Genomic DNA, 16,277 nt, shown 5'->3' with positions numbered 1-16,277 from the left:
GTTTGGCTCAGTGGATAGAGCGTCGGCCTGAGGACTGAAAGGTCCGGGTTCGATTCTGGTCAAGGGCATGTACCTTGGTTGCAGGCTCAATCTCCAGTGGGGGTTGTGCAGGAGGCAACTTATCAATGATTCTTTCTCGTCGATGTTTCTCTCTATCCCTATCCCTTCTTCTCTATAAACAATTGTGTGTGTGTGTGTGTGTGTGTGTGTGTGTGTGTGTGTGTATATATATATATATATATATATATATATATATATATATATTTTTTTTTTTTTTTTTTTTTAAGAGTAGGAAAACTGACTGTTAAACAAATGCAGTTCTAGCCACTAAGTCAGCTCTATGTTATGGGAAGGGACAAATTCCAGGGACCAGTGTAGAAAGGAGCAGCTTGGATAATTAACTTTTTCTGCCTAAAAAGTTCCAACTAACATTTATTGGTTTGTTTCAAGCTATCATTTAGTCAACCCATTCTAAAGGCACCCTATTTCAAACAAAAGATGGTGCCACTTTTTCATGAGAACAAAGTATAATTTATTCATTTGTTTATTTATTATTGATTTGAGAGAGAGAGGGGAAGGAAGGATAGAAATAGAAACATCAATGGGCTGCCTCCTGCACACTCCCTCCTGGGGATCAAGGCCAAAACCCGGGTATGTGCCCTGACTAGGAATCGATCCAGTGACCTTTTAGTTCATGGGTCAATGCTCAACCACTGAGCTACTCCAGCCATGTATAAAGTACATAAAAAGAACATAGTTCTGCCAGAAACAAATCAATTTGAAGACTTCTCTACAAATAAAGTTAGTTTATGTTATTTAAAAGACATGATTTCAAAGCAGAATCTTAATGTCCTAGGTTTCTGAATTGCCTCATTATTTATACAATATGCTACTATGCCCTTTACACCTTTTAGTTGTACACCCAGAGGCCACAGGAAACAATTATTCCTGCAGATTCAAGTAACCACATATACTCTGCTTGAATCTGCCACTTTGTACAGTGTAAGTTTTAACTTTGGTAGCGTCTCCTTCCCCTGAATTGCAGTAAATGCAGCTATCTTTGAAAGGGTTGGATGAGGCTCAGTGAATCCAAAGAGGCACTCTTCAAACACAGCTCAGGGTCTAAGTCTGAACTTGTAGAGGACATGTACAGATACACCAGTGGCTTCCGCACACCAGACACAAACAGATGGATGCTCACCTCTCAAGAAAGGCATATACTCAGTACACAACATGCCAAGAAGGGATGCCTCAAGATTTAATTAGTGCTCACAAGGAGCTCTGTGGCACACAATGAAAGGTACTATAGACACAGAAAACATTACAACAGTGTGGCAATACAATACCTCAAAAGCAAGAATCAGTTTGTGACCCTGATGTAATGAGGATTCCAGGGACCACTAACAATCTCCACTTACAAAGCAAAGCATGGAACAGACCCAAAGTATCAAATGCCTGGAACAAAGAGAAACTGACATGGTAAGTCCTGAGCTGTTCTCCCAGCTGACCCTCTACATGAGTATCACTGCAGTCAGGCACTGCTTTCACTGAAAGACTTTTTCCCATAATACTTACCTTCTGTCATTAAAACAGCTTACCTCCTGCCCTGTAGCTGCTTCCATATCAAGAAACAGATCCAGAAGAGATCTGACAAGACGAGCTGCTTTAGCCTTGCTTATGGAATTCAAGAAGGGTCGCACATACTTCAGGAGTCCTCCAAGCTCTGAATGAAGGCAATTCAGAAAGGAAAAAAGTAAACATTAATATAATATTAGGAACAAAATACCCATTTAAAAAATAACCCAAGATTATAAAATGAGTACTTATGTCACTGGAATCAGTCTAAATGAAACTTAGAAGGAATTTCAAGCATTCTTACAAGTAGGAGTAGCAAAAATAAGCTAACAACATATACCAAATTTGTACTGTTCTATTACCCACTCAACCTCTGGATTACTCTACGGGCCTTGGGAAACACTCATCTCTCTGCCTCATCCATTTTAATGAAAGATAAACAGCACAGAACTCATACTCTCAGAGACAAGTTTGCTAGAACACAGAATACACTGTGCCTCTGCCACCTTGGACAGGTTATAGGAGTTGTTTGTTTTTAATTTTCAAACCTGCCTTACAGTTCTCCCTGAACAGAGATTTCCAACTCCACGTTCTCCTTTTCCTCTCTTCCCAAAGTACTGCCCAGTTTAGCCTTTTAGCAACATCAGTTCCCAGGCACTCTTTTGAATAAACTTTTTACATAAAAGCTAGGGTGCTTTTCCCTTTTAATATTCCTCATTAATCTTCGAAACGTTAAGTCTTAAACTATGATCAAAAAAGGTGCCTGCCCACTATAAAGGTTTTCTCCCTCTTGTATAGAGAAAAAAAGTAATACGGTAATTCTAAAAATTACAGAATATTTCAATTGACAAATAAGGAAGTACTTCTGGAATATAGGTTAAAATTACTTTAGTGCCACTGCCTCTTTTTTACTCCAATTGTAGACTCACCCTCCTGAGAACTCTAAATCAGGGCAAGCAAACTTCACCCTCCTGAGAATGCTAATTCAGGGTCTTGAAATCTTCATCTGCCCAAAAAGTCACGGGATGCATGGGACTGTCAGGTTCCTTTTGTACACAGAGTGGAAAGATTCATCTTTCTCTTGCCAATACTGACCTTTGATTTCCACTAAGATTTTTTTTCCCCATTCACACTCCTGTTCTCATGCCTCACTCATGCTATGTTCCCATCTGGAATTTCTCCCCATCTTCTTAACCTCCTACTATGTGAATTAGATACCTTTTTAGGTCCAACTAAAGTCCTGGTAAGTCTTCCAAGCCAACTCCAGACTACACCGATTTCTCCCCCTCAAAATCACTCTGCATTTATGCAAATTCCAATTATATAATCATAGCTTTTAGTCTAATGCAATGTCTCTTCTCCCACAGCATTACCTACTATGCTTGAACAATTCTGAAAAATCTTGGGTGACAAGAAATGTTCAGAAAGCAGTCTATTCCAATGTTGGTCAAACTAACTTCTCTTTTGAAATATAAGTCTATACCCTCCTTCCAAGTGGCTTCAAAGATTTGAAGACAACTACGTTAATATCTCCCTAACTTCCCCTTTCTCCAAGCTAAACATCTTTACCTATTTCAACTGTTCCTCCAATGTCCTGGTTCCCAGATTCCTTATCACCTTAGTTCAGGGGTCTTCAAATTACGGCCCGCGGGCCACATGCGGCCCGCAGAGGAGTCTGATCCGGCCCGCCAGGTTTTTTGGGCAGTGAGCGCAGCCGAGGTGTTACAGTAGGAATTAGTAGTTCATATAGTCCGGCCCTCCAGCTCTCTGAGGGACCATGATCTGGCCCCCACTTTAAAAAGTTTGAGGACCCCTGCCTTAGTTGCTCTCTTCTGAATAAACTCATTTGTAGATATACCACTTGTAATACCCAGAACTGAAAACAGAACTCCAGGTAGGGTGTGACCAGTAGAATCGTGTCTTAATTCTTTTCACCTACGGTGTTTCCCCGAAAATAAGAGATCCTCCAAAAATAAGACCTACTTACAGGTTTCCTTCTGAGTGAAATATAAGGCATCCCCCTGAAAATAAGGCCCCCCTAGGCTAAACATGAGAGATTTGGTCCGCTGATTCTGAAAGAAATGGAGTCACAAGAAATTCACCAGGAAATTCAGGAATTGGATTGTTATGATGATGTTCCAGAAGATGATGACATGATTGTCATTGAATAAATGAGTAAATTCTTGATACTGTAGGATTCAGTTTGTCTGGTTTGTGTTGACAACTACCATACTACGTACCGTATACAGGTAATAAATTTCCTTTATTTTCATTTAACAATAAATGTGTACTGTATTCTTCTTCATGGAAAAATAAGACATCCCCTGAAAATAAGACCTAGCGCATCTTTGGGAGCAAAAATTAATATAAGACGGTCTTATTTTCGGGGATACAGGGTAGCCACCACATGTAACACAAAGAGCGTGCTTTGCTTTTTCTAACAGCACTCTCTTGGTTCAGTGAATCCATGAATGTCATTTTGCAGAGACAGGTAATTCCCCACCTTCCTCTGTTTTGATAAATATTTTAAGTATATAACTTGATTCTTAGCACATTGAATTTAATCTTGCTGGCTCTGGCAATAACTCTAAATCTTAATTCTGTCTTGTACTGAGTCATCTACAAAAGTAAGCACACCTTCAGATGCTGACCAGAAGAACAAGGACAGATTCCTATGACAGATGCTAGAGAGAGACTTTCCTTCAGGTTGACAAATGATCCATTTAGTTGCCAAAAGACTCAGTTCATCATAAATTCATACCTGTACCTGTTATTATGGCAAATCTTTAAACCCTCTGATATATCAAATATGCAGTCTTTATCATTCCGCTAACCTAGGCGTTGGCCAACTTTTTCTGTGAAGGGTCAGATAGTAAATATTTTCAGCTTTGGCTATAAGGTCTTAGGGGGAGGTAATCAACTCAGCCTAACTGTAGTGCAAAGCATTGATAGGTAATCCTATATAATAAAAGGCTAATATGCAAATTATCCCCTTGGGCGGGAGTGTGACTGACCAGAGTTGGACTAGGGGGCAGGGCCAGCCCCCCAATCGCCCGCTGGGCCAGGCCAGCTGTCCAACCTCCTGCATTCTCCCTGATGCTCCCTGGCCAGCCCAGCTTGATTGGGCTCTATCAGCCCACAATCGGGCGGGCAGGCTGGACCCCAACTGTGCAAGAATTCATGCACCAGGCCTCTGGTATGTAAATAAGTAGGTATGGCTATGTTCAACAAAACCTTATTTACAAAAGCAGCTGTCCAGTCACTGTCTGTGGAGAAGTCCTGCATATCCATGATCTAATAAGACTAACCGAGAAAACCAAGGGTGAATTTGGAAAAATCTTTTCTTAATAAACACAGTTCTAAGTGATTAAAATATACTTATCAGCCGAAACCGGTTTGGCTCAATGGATAGAGCGTCAGCTTGGGGACTGAAGGGTCCCGGGTTCGATTCCGGTCAGGGGCATGTACCTTGGTTGCGGGCATATCCCCAGCGGGGGGTGTGCAGGAGGCAGCTGATCGATGACTCTCTCTCATTGATGTTTCTATCTCTCTATCTCTCTCCCTTCCTCTGTACAAAATCAATAAAATAAAAAATTTTAAAAAAACAAACAAACAAAAAACATACTTATCAAATAATCCCAGAACTTTACTGATGATTACCAGTTTATCACGTCTAGTATTTTTTATTACCAGTTTGAAAAGTGGAATAATGTTCATCCATACTATTTTCTTATATCTCTCCATCCTCCATAATTTTTCTCAAAATATTAACAGTGGTTCTATAAATATATCTGCTAGAACTATTCTTTTGATACTAAAAGACAGAAAATGTCAGAGCCTAGAACTTATTTAAAGAGACTATCTGCTGCTGCTCTCTCCTCTTACTTTGGTTTTAATTCTTTCTGATATTATTTCTATCTTTTTATTTTTTGAAAATCATTTTCCTTCCTGGAAAAGGCAGAAACATGTGCTAAGCAGTGTGCCTTCTCTCTAACACCTGCTAGCATGACAGCATTTTCTCCAAGCACTGAGTGTGTTATTCTCTTCACACTCAGAGAAACAAATGACCTCTTAGTTGCCAAAAGACTCAGTTCATTTTTTATTTTAGCCTACTATTATTTGTTATTCATTCTTGGTTAAATTCCCTGTTTCTTTCCATTTTCACACATACAAAATTAAATTTTTTAATTTGCACAGAATCACATAATTCCTTCCTCCTATTCTGAGATTATTTGCAATTATATGATCAGAACTTCCCTTTTAAAACCTCACAGAACTCAACATAATTTCATAGTCTCAGGCTATGAAATCTGCAGACCCTGCACCTAGGCATCATGTCTGATAATATTCAGCAATACTTTCCATCATGACTTTGCACAGGACACCGTCTGATTCACTAAGTCCCAAAATGAGTGCTGTCAGTCAGGGACCCGATCTTAAACTTTATGAGTAGAGTACTTTAGCACAGTGTTAGACATGTATTAAATGCATAAAAATTGAAGATTCATGAAACAGACATATTTCCTGTTCTCAGAAAACTCCAAAGAAAACAACACAAACCTATCAATTATTCATAGCTAAATAAGGTAAATGAATGCAGGTCCCAAGACTTCCTTAGCGTTTCTATTGTATATAACCATATTCATCACCCTTCCTTAGAAAACAAGTTTTTAAAAGTTCTTATGATTCACCTGTTAAATTCCAATAGGATTAACAGTACACTTCTAAACTTCTCAGGTATGGATCACCAGGGAGGGCAAGGAATAAGAAGAAAGTAAAGCATAAAAAAGGAAATTTCAAATGAAACAATTAGCATGTGGGGTAAATTTTCTGAAGCACTGACTATATACTACACGGCGTTTACTGCAGGGAAAGACATTTGGATGTTTCAGAAACAGAAAAATCTTAAATCATTTCACTTGGTTCTATAACTCTTTCAAAAAAATGATCTTATTAATTATATTTTGTATGGACTAATTAACAAAACTGTTCTCTAACTGATGGGCAAAAAGAATCCATACCTGTGTTAAATAGGAGGAAAGTAACATAAATTAAAAAAACACACCACCCACCACTGATAATCCACAAGGGAATAACTATGGGAAGTAAAACCATTATACCATGAGGCCATGAACTCTGTAGTAGGACTCCATGGGCTCAAATCCTGGCTCTCTCACACACTAGCTGACAGACCTTAAATAAGACAGTAACTTTCCTGTGCTCCATTTCCTCAGGTATAAATAGATAATAGAACCTACCTTATGGAGTCATGTCAAGGATTCAATAAACTAAACCATGTTTGTGCTTAAAACACTAACTGGCCCCAGCTGGTTTGGCTCAGTGAACAGAGGGTTGGCCTGCGGACCAAAGGATCCCAGGTTCAATTCCAGTCAAGGGCATGTACCTCAGTTGCAAGCTCCTCCCGGGCCCAGCCCTGGTCAGGGAGCATGCAGGTGGCAAGCAATCTGTGTTTCTCTCACATCAATATTTCTGTCTTTTCCTCTCTCTTTCACTCTCTCTAAAATCAATGGAAAAATATCCTCAGGTGAGGATTAAAAACAAACTAATTAATTAATTAATTAATCAGTAACTAGGTCATAGTAAGTACTAAAAAACTGTTTTGTGTATGTTTTTTTAAAAAACTTTTTGTCATTTTCACTGTTTTTTCCTTTTTTCAATATATTTTTATTGATTTTAGAGAGAAAGGGAGAGGAAGGGAGAGATTGAAACATCAATGATTAGAGAGAATCACTGATCAGCAGCCCCCTGCACACCCCCTTCTGGGGATCAAACCCAGAACCTGTGGATGTGCCCTTGACCAGAATCGAACCTGGGACCCTTCAGTCTGCAGGCCGATGCTCTATCCACTGAGCAAAACTGGCTAAGGCTGTTTTTCTTTTTATAGATATTTTAAATAAGATAAAGACCCACAGAAACATATTCCCCCAATTTCACACAGCTTTCCATTAATTTTGCCTAATAATTTGTCATCTTTAACTGGGAAAGATCTTAGTTTTCAAGTTCAAGAAGTTTTGCTATCTTTTTTTTAAAATATATATTTTATTTATTTTTTACAGAGAGGAAGAGGGATAGAGAGTTGGAAACATCGATGAAAGAGAATCATCCATCAGCTGCCTCTTGCACACCCCTACTGGGGATGTGCCCGCAACCAAGGTACATGCCCTTGACTGGAATCAAACCTGGGTCCTTTCAGTCCACAGACCGACGCGCTATCCACTGAGCCAAACCAGTTTCAGCAAGTTTTGCTATCTTACACCTAACATTCTCTTGGATAATGTAATTTGGGGGAAAGTAATTCATAAGGTCACCTACCAGAGCTTAATCCATTCTAATCAGATACACTCTAAATTCACTGCAAGGTCACCAAAAATCATCCATTTTAAGTTTGAGCAGGCTTCTCTAAATACTATTACCAATTTACTAGTCAAAGGCCACTCATGGTCAACAAGAATCTTATTCTAAGGACATACCCATCACCATCTGAAGCCTAGAAAGTCAATGGTTCAATCACAACTAGAAAGTTTGGGCAGTAACATGCACAAAGACCTAGGTATCAATGAAGAAATCTTAGAAAGGCTCTTCCCATTTAATGTCTGACTCATCCTGTAGCAGGAAAAAAAGGACATTAAGTTACTTTCTTATATGCAAAACCCCTAGTCATTTCCACACTGGGAGCCTAAAGTCACTCCCCACCTTAAACACATCAGAGCAGCTCAGTGGAATCACTGAAGACTGCTGCTATTGCTGCTGTGTGTATGAATGGGAATACGGCTACAAAAAAAAAAAAAAAAAATCAAACCACAAACAAATCCCAGATCATTAAATCTAAGAGGAACAGCTTTCCCTGCAGCTGCAGAACAAAACTCTCCCATGAAAGAACTGAATTTAAAGGCCACTTAACCTCTTGCTGAAAAAGTGAAGCTCCTCTGTTCCTTCTCTCCAACAAAAAGTTGCAACTTTACCCAGCATTACAGGTAAAAAGAGAAAGCAATCCATCTGCAGCACTCACCTGCAGCCTGTCCAGTCTTCGCCAGGAGAGACCCCAGTTCCAGGATGCTCTGCTCTTTGACCTGCACTGCCTCCTCATCGTTCTCCTGAATGTCACGCTTCACTGGGAAAAGAAATTCAAAACCTCTTAAAATTCTGACAAAAAATGAAGACTAAAGGAAAGTTAACCCTCACAAGACCAATTACAAACTCAGTTAATCAAAGACAAATCGAAAGCTTACAAAAAAGTAGGAAAATCATGTACATCATAATAGACTCTTCTCTTTTATTTGAATGTGTCTTTCATTCTATCAGAATTTCCCTTGCCCACATACACTGAGATTTCTGTTGCAGTCATTTGGTTAAGACAAAATTCAAACAAAGCAAGTGGTGGTAAGCCCCAGGCTAGGGACTATTATGTGAAAATATTCAACATAGCTTTGCATTTACCTGCCACAAACTAAAATCAAATGACCACATTACTAATAACTATAAAATCAAAAGTCAAGAAACCAACCTGACCGGTGTGCTCAGTGGTTAGAGCATTAGCAGGCACATCAAAGAGGCTTTGGTTTCATTCCTGGTCAAGGGAACTTACCTGGGTTGCACGTTCGATCCCTAACCCAGGTTGGGACATGTGCAGAAAGCAACCAATCGATTTTTCTGTCTGTCTGTCTCCTCTCTCCCTCCCTTCCTTCCTCCCTCTCTCCCTCCCTTCTTCCCTTCCACTTTCAAAAAAAAAAATAAATTCAATGGAAACAATATCCTCAGGTGAGGGTAAATAAATAGTCTCCCAGTAAACTTTAGGCCAAGGAAAGCCTCCACTGACGGGTGCTAGGGGCAACCAGCTCTACAAAGCCATTCAGGAAAAACAAGATCCTTAGGAGGGACTGCTGCTTCCCAATGGGCTTGGGACCTGTTAAAATAACTTTGTGCTATCTGTTCCACGTTCGACTGTTAATAACTATTCTACATCTGGATCACTGAATAGCCTCTCCAAATGTGTAGAGGTAATTTGTGATCATCACTAGTTTTCACTTCTCTTTACGAAGCATCATGACTTGACAAAAGCCAAGACTTTGACACTCCCTAATGGAGTCCAGAAAAAGTAGGGCTGTCAACCATCGTGACTCAAGCTCTAACAGGAACACTTTCAGGGAACTCTCTCCCAGGGTAGCGGGCAAGCAAGAGATACTCTCCTTATAAAGTTTACCATAACTCCCACTTTATAAAAGACAAAATGCTAGGCACAAAACAAAAAAAATAGATAAATAAAGCCTATGCTTCTCATAGTAGTTCTAAATGTTAGTGCGTATTCACAGAATAGAAATACACATGCTCAGGGATTGCAAGGCTTCTGGTTGTGCCATTGTAACCAATAAGTCAAGACTTAACAAACTTATCAAACTTGACTTATCAGTTTCATCAAAATGAAACACCCTTCATTTACCAATCTCATCCATTCACAAGTGCACCTGAGCTCCCAGAAGGAGTCGTCCCCCCCCCCTTCTCCAGGACCCCCAAAGATAAAGACATCAAGATCTTGTCACCGTCCTTCCTCCATGCACGCTACGAATACCAAATTTCGGACCAGCCACCATAAAAGCCAACATCCTGGAGGTCCCCCATCCACGTGCTTTCTCATACTACTTGTTGATCCAAATCAAACCCGCCCCGGCTACGCTAAAAAGATCGCATTACTGCATGTGCAGAAGCTAGCTCATGCCCCGGTTGAACCCTTTCGGACTGAACATGAAAAGCATTCTCTGTCATCACAAGTTTGTCTCTGTTCACACCTGAATCCTAGCAGGAATCTGTCGGACGGGACTGGCGGGGGCTCCCACTGACGATTTCCTGTTGGGTGCGAAGTATGAGACAACTCTACCAGAGTTAAGGAATTTTTCTCCAATCCTCCCACCAGCTCCGGCAGCCGGCCGCTTGCAGAGTTTCCCTGAACTCCGCGGCTCGCTCACAACTAACTCTCCGAACTCACTTCCAACCTCTCCGGGGGAAGAGGAGGCCGATGAGTCACCTCCTCTGGCCCGACAGTCCCACCCCGACATCATCGCGCTCTTTACACCCTGCACGGGGGCAAAGGAACGCGGGGGCCACCTTCTCCAGCCAAAGGCCAGCCCGCGGGGTGCGCCCCCTCGGCACTTCCCAGCTCAGGAAGAGGCCCCCGTCCCGCGGAGCCGTCTGCCGTGGGTCCGGGGAGCAGCCGCAGCTCCCGGTCCCCAGGAAGGAAACTCCGAGAGCGGAGCGAGCCCGAGCGCTCCCGCTCCCGCCCGGACCGGGCGGCGCTGATAACGACGGCGGGAAATGCCTGTCCGCAGCGGGTCTCGCCCGGGCCCTTCCTTCCCCAGGAGGCTCGCCGGCCGGGTGGCAGCCCGCACGCCGCCCGCACGGCTGCGGGTCCCGGCGGCTCGCTCGCTCGCTCGCTCTCGGGCCGGAGCGGGAGACAAGTCCAGGGAGTGGTGCGGCCCCGGCTCGGCCCGCTCTCGCACCCCACGCGGAGCCCGCCGTGAGTCAGCAGCCCGCCAGCGGACGCCGGGGCTGCCTCGGGGCTCCCCGCCGAGGTGGGACCCCGGGGCTCCAGGGAGCCCCGAGCGGCCTGTGCCCCCGGCCCGGCCCCCCTCACACACACACATACACACACAGTGAGTCAGCAGCGCCAGGACCGGCTAGCCCGGCCCCGCGCCGCCGCCGCCGGCCCGCACAGGCCGCGCCGGGACGGCAGGGCCGGGGAGGGGGCGCGGCTGCCTTTACCTATGGAGTGGAGGATGTCGATGGAGGCCTCCCGGTCGGTGCTGAGTAGAGACTGGGCTCTCTGGAACTCTACCGCCGCCGCCGCCATCTTACAGCTCTCACACCGTCCGGGCCGCGGCCGACGCCGGAAACACACGCCCGGAAGGCCCGCCCCCGCGCCCCTCCCTCCCGTCCAACACCCCCCTCCCAGAGCACCACGGGAGTTGTAGTCTCTACGCCGGGCCAGAGGGGTGAAGGGCGAGGGTGAGAGCGGGGCTGCTCGCCGGTGGGCGGATAGCTCCCCGACACCGCCTAGCGGCCTGCCCGCGAACAAAAGAGGAAAGGACGCGCCTTGTGAATAGGAACTCAAGGCCAGTTAATCCCCATCCACCCCAAAAATGGTCTCTGCCCGGATTCCCCTCCATCGCGCTTGAGAGAGGGGTATTTGAGCACCGGGCTTGGTATTCATTGAAAGCTCTTTTCAGCTTTCTTTGCAGCTTCTAGGTTTAATCGTTCGCTCAGGGCCATAAACAATCTTACAAAGTGCTCACATGTGGCTCACAAAGAACAGCACCATTCAAATTCGTTCAAGGGTCTAACGACACTTGTGGGAGAGACACGCGAGTGCGCACACACACACACTTTGCGGGCTAGAATCCTACGGAATGCTAGCCAGCCTGTGGTTAAATCCACCCGTGTGGGAGAAAAGTGAAATTATCATGTTTGCCCCCATGCACCAAATAAATTCCTCGCGGGTGTCACACCGAAGCCTAACAGCTACCCAAATTCCCCAGCTCAAAAAAAAAAGAAAAAGAAAAAGAAAAGAAAACGGCCCTGGCTGGTGTGGCTCGATGGGTAGAGCGCCGCCCTCCCACACTCCCCCCAGCGCTCTGAAGGGTGAGCGTAGGATTCCCGGGTGAAGGGCTGTTACCCGAGTTGTAGGTTAGAGAACAGCCCCTGTCCCGGGCCCAAAGGATGTTTCACATCAATGCATTCTCTACATTCTCTCTCCCCTTCCCTCTCATCCACTCTCTCTAAATTTTAATCCAATTAATAGTTAGACATTAATTTTCACTAATTTATTTACTCACTATTTCTTCTTGTACCTCATTTTCTTTCATTACTCTTCTTGTTTTACCAAAGAAACCGACTAAAGACTGACCTACTCCATCGGTGCATCCTTCGCATGCACCTAGGTTGTTGGGGGCTTTCCTAGGGCTGGGCAGTTGTTTCACTTCTGGATAAAACAGACCCTGGACTCCTGTCCCCAGAAAAATATAACTAAAATAGCTAAAAAGCAGTTATTTCAGAGTGAGTCTATGGGTGGCAAATTTTCTAGGCTTCTGTGTGCCTCTAATTATTTATGTTTACTCCCCAAATTTGAGTAGTAGTTTAGCTGGAATAGAATTGCTAGTTGTCACATTTAGTTTTCTTTCAGCACTTTGAAGAAAGTGTTTGTAAAACTGGAAAGCATAATTCTGTCTTAAATAAGAGAGATGTGACACAAAAAAATATAAGTCTCTTGTTGAAGGAAGCAATCTGTGCACCTAAAAATACTTTGATTATACAGGATTTATAGCATGGTTTGCCATCCTCTGTAGCGATAAGAAATGCAAAGATATAGAATACATATTTGCAACTCAGCCAGCCAAAGAAAGAGCTTTGATCAACAGAGTAAAAAGTCTCAAATTAAATTTGACATGTTCTTTTGATACCATAACTTATAGCCCTCCATGCTCTGCTTCTTGGCAGAAATAGTATATCCTTGAGATATCAAAATATTTTATGTAATAATCTTTTTTTCTCAACATGTGAAATAAAATGCCCTTATCCCGTGTTAACTCCAAAGCTTATGAACCATGTTTTAAAGAATTGAATAAAATCAAAACATCAAAAGTAAGAAATATTGCTAAAGCCAGTTTGGCTCAGTGGATAGAGCTTCGGCCTTCGGACTGGGTGGTTCCAGGTTCAATTCCGGTGAAGGGCATGTACCTTGGTTGCGGGCACATCCCCAGTGGGGGGGTGTGCAGGAGGTGGCTGATCGATGTTTCTCTCTCGTCTATGTTTCTAACTCTCTATCACTCTCTCTTCCTCTCTGTAAAAAATCAATGAGAAAAAAAAAAAAAAAAAATATATATATATATATATATATATATATATATATATATATATTTTTTTTTTTTTTTTTTTTTTTTTTTTTTTTTTAAAGTAAGAGCTGAAACCGGTTTGGCTCAGTGGATAGGTCCCAGGTTTGATTCCGGTCAAGGGCATGTACCTTGGTTGCGGGCACATCCCCAGAAGGGGGTGTGCAAGAGGCAGCTGATTAATGATTCTCTCTCATTGATGTTTCTAACTCTCTATCCCTCTCTCTTCTTCTCTGTAAAAAATCAATAAAATATATTTTTTTTAAAAGAAAGAAATGGAACATTTAAAAAAATAAAAAAGTTTAAAAATAAAAAATAAAATAAAAAAGTAAGAGAGCATAGAGGGGAAAATGCTAATGAGGAAAATTTTAATTTAATTTAAATTTTAAAAAGAAATATTAGACCCTAACTGGTTTGGCTCAGTGGATAGAGCATCAGCCTATAGACTGAAGGGTCCCAGGTTCAATTCCAATCAAGGGCATGTATCTTGATTGCCGGCACATCCTCAGTAGGGGGTGTGCAGGAAGCAGCTGATTGATGTTTCTCTCTCATTGATGTCTTTAACTCTCTATCCCTCTCCCTTCGTCTCTGTAAAAAAAAAAAATCAAATAAAATATATTTTTTAAAAGAAATATTAGTTTATAACATATACTTATTACTACTCACTTAAATTATAAATGGTCTCATTTATGCATTTCCTCTGATTTTCCCTCCAATGTAGCGCCATCCTTTGGTATTGTTTAGGGACTAACGACAAGAAAAATAGTCTGTACATGTTCAGTACTGATGTAACCATTGTTGCTGACATGTACTATGTAGTTAGATGTAACCAGGCCTAACTACATAGTACATGTGAGCAACAATGTAAGTTCCCTCCCCCCCAAATATTTTCAATCTGTGATTGGTTGGGTTGGTTGAATCCCCAAATGTGACACATGTGGACACTTAGCAGAGGGACAACTGTATGGATAACTTGTAAAACGAGGTAAGGAGAACAGTTCAGTTTTCTGGTCTCCCTGAGGTATCAAGCTTGAGTTTAAAGATACATCCTGAAGTTTTCTGAAACCAGAACACACACTGATGCTCTGTTTTTTTCCGTATGTTCTACTGTTTCTCCAGTCTGATGTTGCTAGTGAAAGTCAGATGGCAATCTGATTCTTACCCTTATCTCAGTAATCTGCTTTTTTCTCTGATAACTTTAAGAATGTTTTTCTCTTTGATGCTCTGAACTGTCATTATTACATTATTTTGTTTTTTCTTTTTTAACATATGTTTTTATTGATTTGAGAGGGGGAGACATATCTATCAGTTGCCTCCCATACACTTCCCTACCAGGGATTGCACCCACAATCTGGCTATGTGCCCTGACCAGGAATCAAACTGGTGACCCCTAGGTGCACAGGATGATGCTCTACCAGTTGAGCCACACCAGCCAGGGCTGGTGTTGATTTGTTTGTTTGTTTGTTTTTCTTTCTTTCTTATTTATTCTGTTCAGCACTTGTCTCCAAATCTATAAGTGCAAACAAAATTCAAGTTTAAGAAAAAGAGTAAAAATACTCTAAAATGTATAATAAAGAAAATGAACGACTTACATAAGCTTAAAAAAAGAGTAATTGGATTCTATCTCTCTCTCTCCCAAAAAAGAGTAATTGGCCCTGGCCGGTGTGGGTCAGTGATTAGAGCATTGGCGCGAACTCCAGAGGGTCGTACGTTCCACTCCCGGGGTTGCAAGTTGGCCCTCGAGGAACCTACAGGAGGCAACCAATCAATGCGTCTCTCTCACATTGTTTCTCTCTCTTTCTCTCTTTCTCCTCTCCCTTCCTCCCTTCTAGTCTCTAAAAAATCAATGGGGAAAAAATATCACCAGGTGAGGATTAAAAAAAAAAAAAAAAAAAAAAAAAAAAAAAACAATTGGGGAAAGGAGGTTTGTTCTACTAGATATTGAGATATATTGCAAGGCCATAATTTACAAAAATAGAGAACTCTAAGGACCCATTTATACATAGGCACTTTCTATACAATAAAAGGAGCGTATCATATCAACAGGAATAGATAACTTCTTAAGTGAAGTAGGAAAAACTGGATCACTACACCTAACATTATCAATGAGTGAACTTCAGATGAGTTAAGAAACTAAATGTGAAAGGAAGACTACAAAGCTGACTGAATAAAACATAGGATGAACTTTGTGACCTAGAGTAGGAAAGAACTTACAACTCCAAAAACACAAACCAAACGGGAAAACAAACAAGATTTGATTGCATGAAAGTTATTTCTATCCCTGAAAGATACCACATAAACAGTTAATAGGTTATAGGATGGAAGGAGGTGTTTTCTTTTTAAAAATATTTTTATTGATTTTCTACAGAGAGGAAGGGAAAGAAGAGATAGAGAGTTAGAAACATCGGCTGAAACCGGTTTGGCCTAGTGGGTAGAGTGTCAGCCTGCAGACTGAAAGGTCCCAGTTTCTATTCCGGTCAAAGGCATGTACCTTGGTTGCGGGCATATGCCCAGTAGGGGGTGTGCAGGAGGCAGCTGGTCGATGTTTTTCATCGATGTTTCTAACTCTCTATCCCTCTCCCTTCCTCTCTACAAAAGATCATAAAATATATTTTTTAAAAAAGAGAAACATCGATAATGAGAGAGAAACATCAATCAGCTGCCTCCTGGACACCCCCTACTGGGCATATTCCCACAATCAAGGTACATGCCCCTGACCAGAATCGAACCCGGGACCTTTTAGTCTGCAGGCCAATGCTCTATCCACTGAGCCAAACCGGCTTTGGCAGGAGGTATTTTCATTGT

At 42.1% G+C, this 16,277-nt stretch overlaps 1 protein-coding gene across 4 annotated transcripts in view; it reads right to left on the bottom strand.

Annotated features, from left to right (window-relative positions):
* The window catches only part of PSMD11 (proteasome 26S subunit, non-ATPase 11), a 34,961-nt gene extending 23,456 nt beyond the window's left edge, over positions 1 to 11,505 (bottom strand). For 2 of the 4 annotated variants that reach the window (XM_036454235.1, XM_036454236.1), the window contains exons 1-3: positions 11,350 to 11,505; positions 8,606 to 8,707; positions 1,599 to 1,723 (exon numbers count right to left, since the gene is read on the bottom strand). In XM_036454235.1, the coding sequence (XP_036310128.1) occupies positions 1,599 to 1,723; positions 8,606 to 8,707; positions 11,350 to 11,437 (315 nt within the window). In that variant the 5' untranslated portion in view covers positions 11,438 to 11,505. The remainder of the gene's footprint in view (positions 1 to 1,598; positions 1,724 to 8,605; positions 8,708 to 11,349) is intronic. The other 2 variants (XM_036454238.1, XM_036454237.2) reach the window with 2 other exon arrangements.
* Positions 11,506 to 16,277: the final 4,772 nt, after the last annotated feature.

Source organism: Pipistrellus kuhlii, unplaced genomic scaffold (assembly GCF_014108245.1).
Source record: "Pipistrellus kuhlii isolate mPipKuh1 unplaced genomic scaffold, mPipKuh1.p scaffold_m20_p_28, whole genome shotgun sequence".
Classification (NCBI taxonomy): Eukaryota; Metazoa; Chordata; class Mammalia; order Chiroptera; family Vespertilionidae; genus Pipistrellus; species Pipistrellus kuhlii.
The sequence above is the reverse complement of the archived record's forward strand: the minus strand, read 5'-3'. Positions and strand labels throughout refer to the sequence as shown.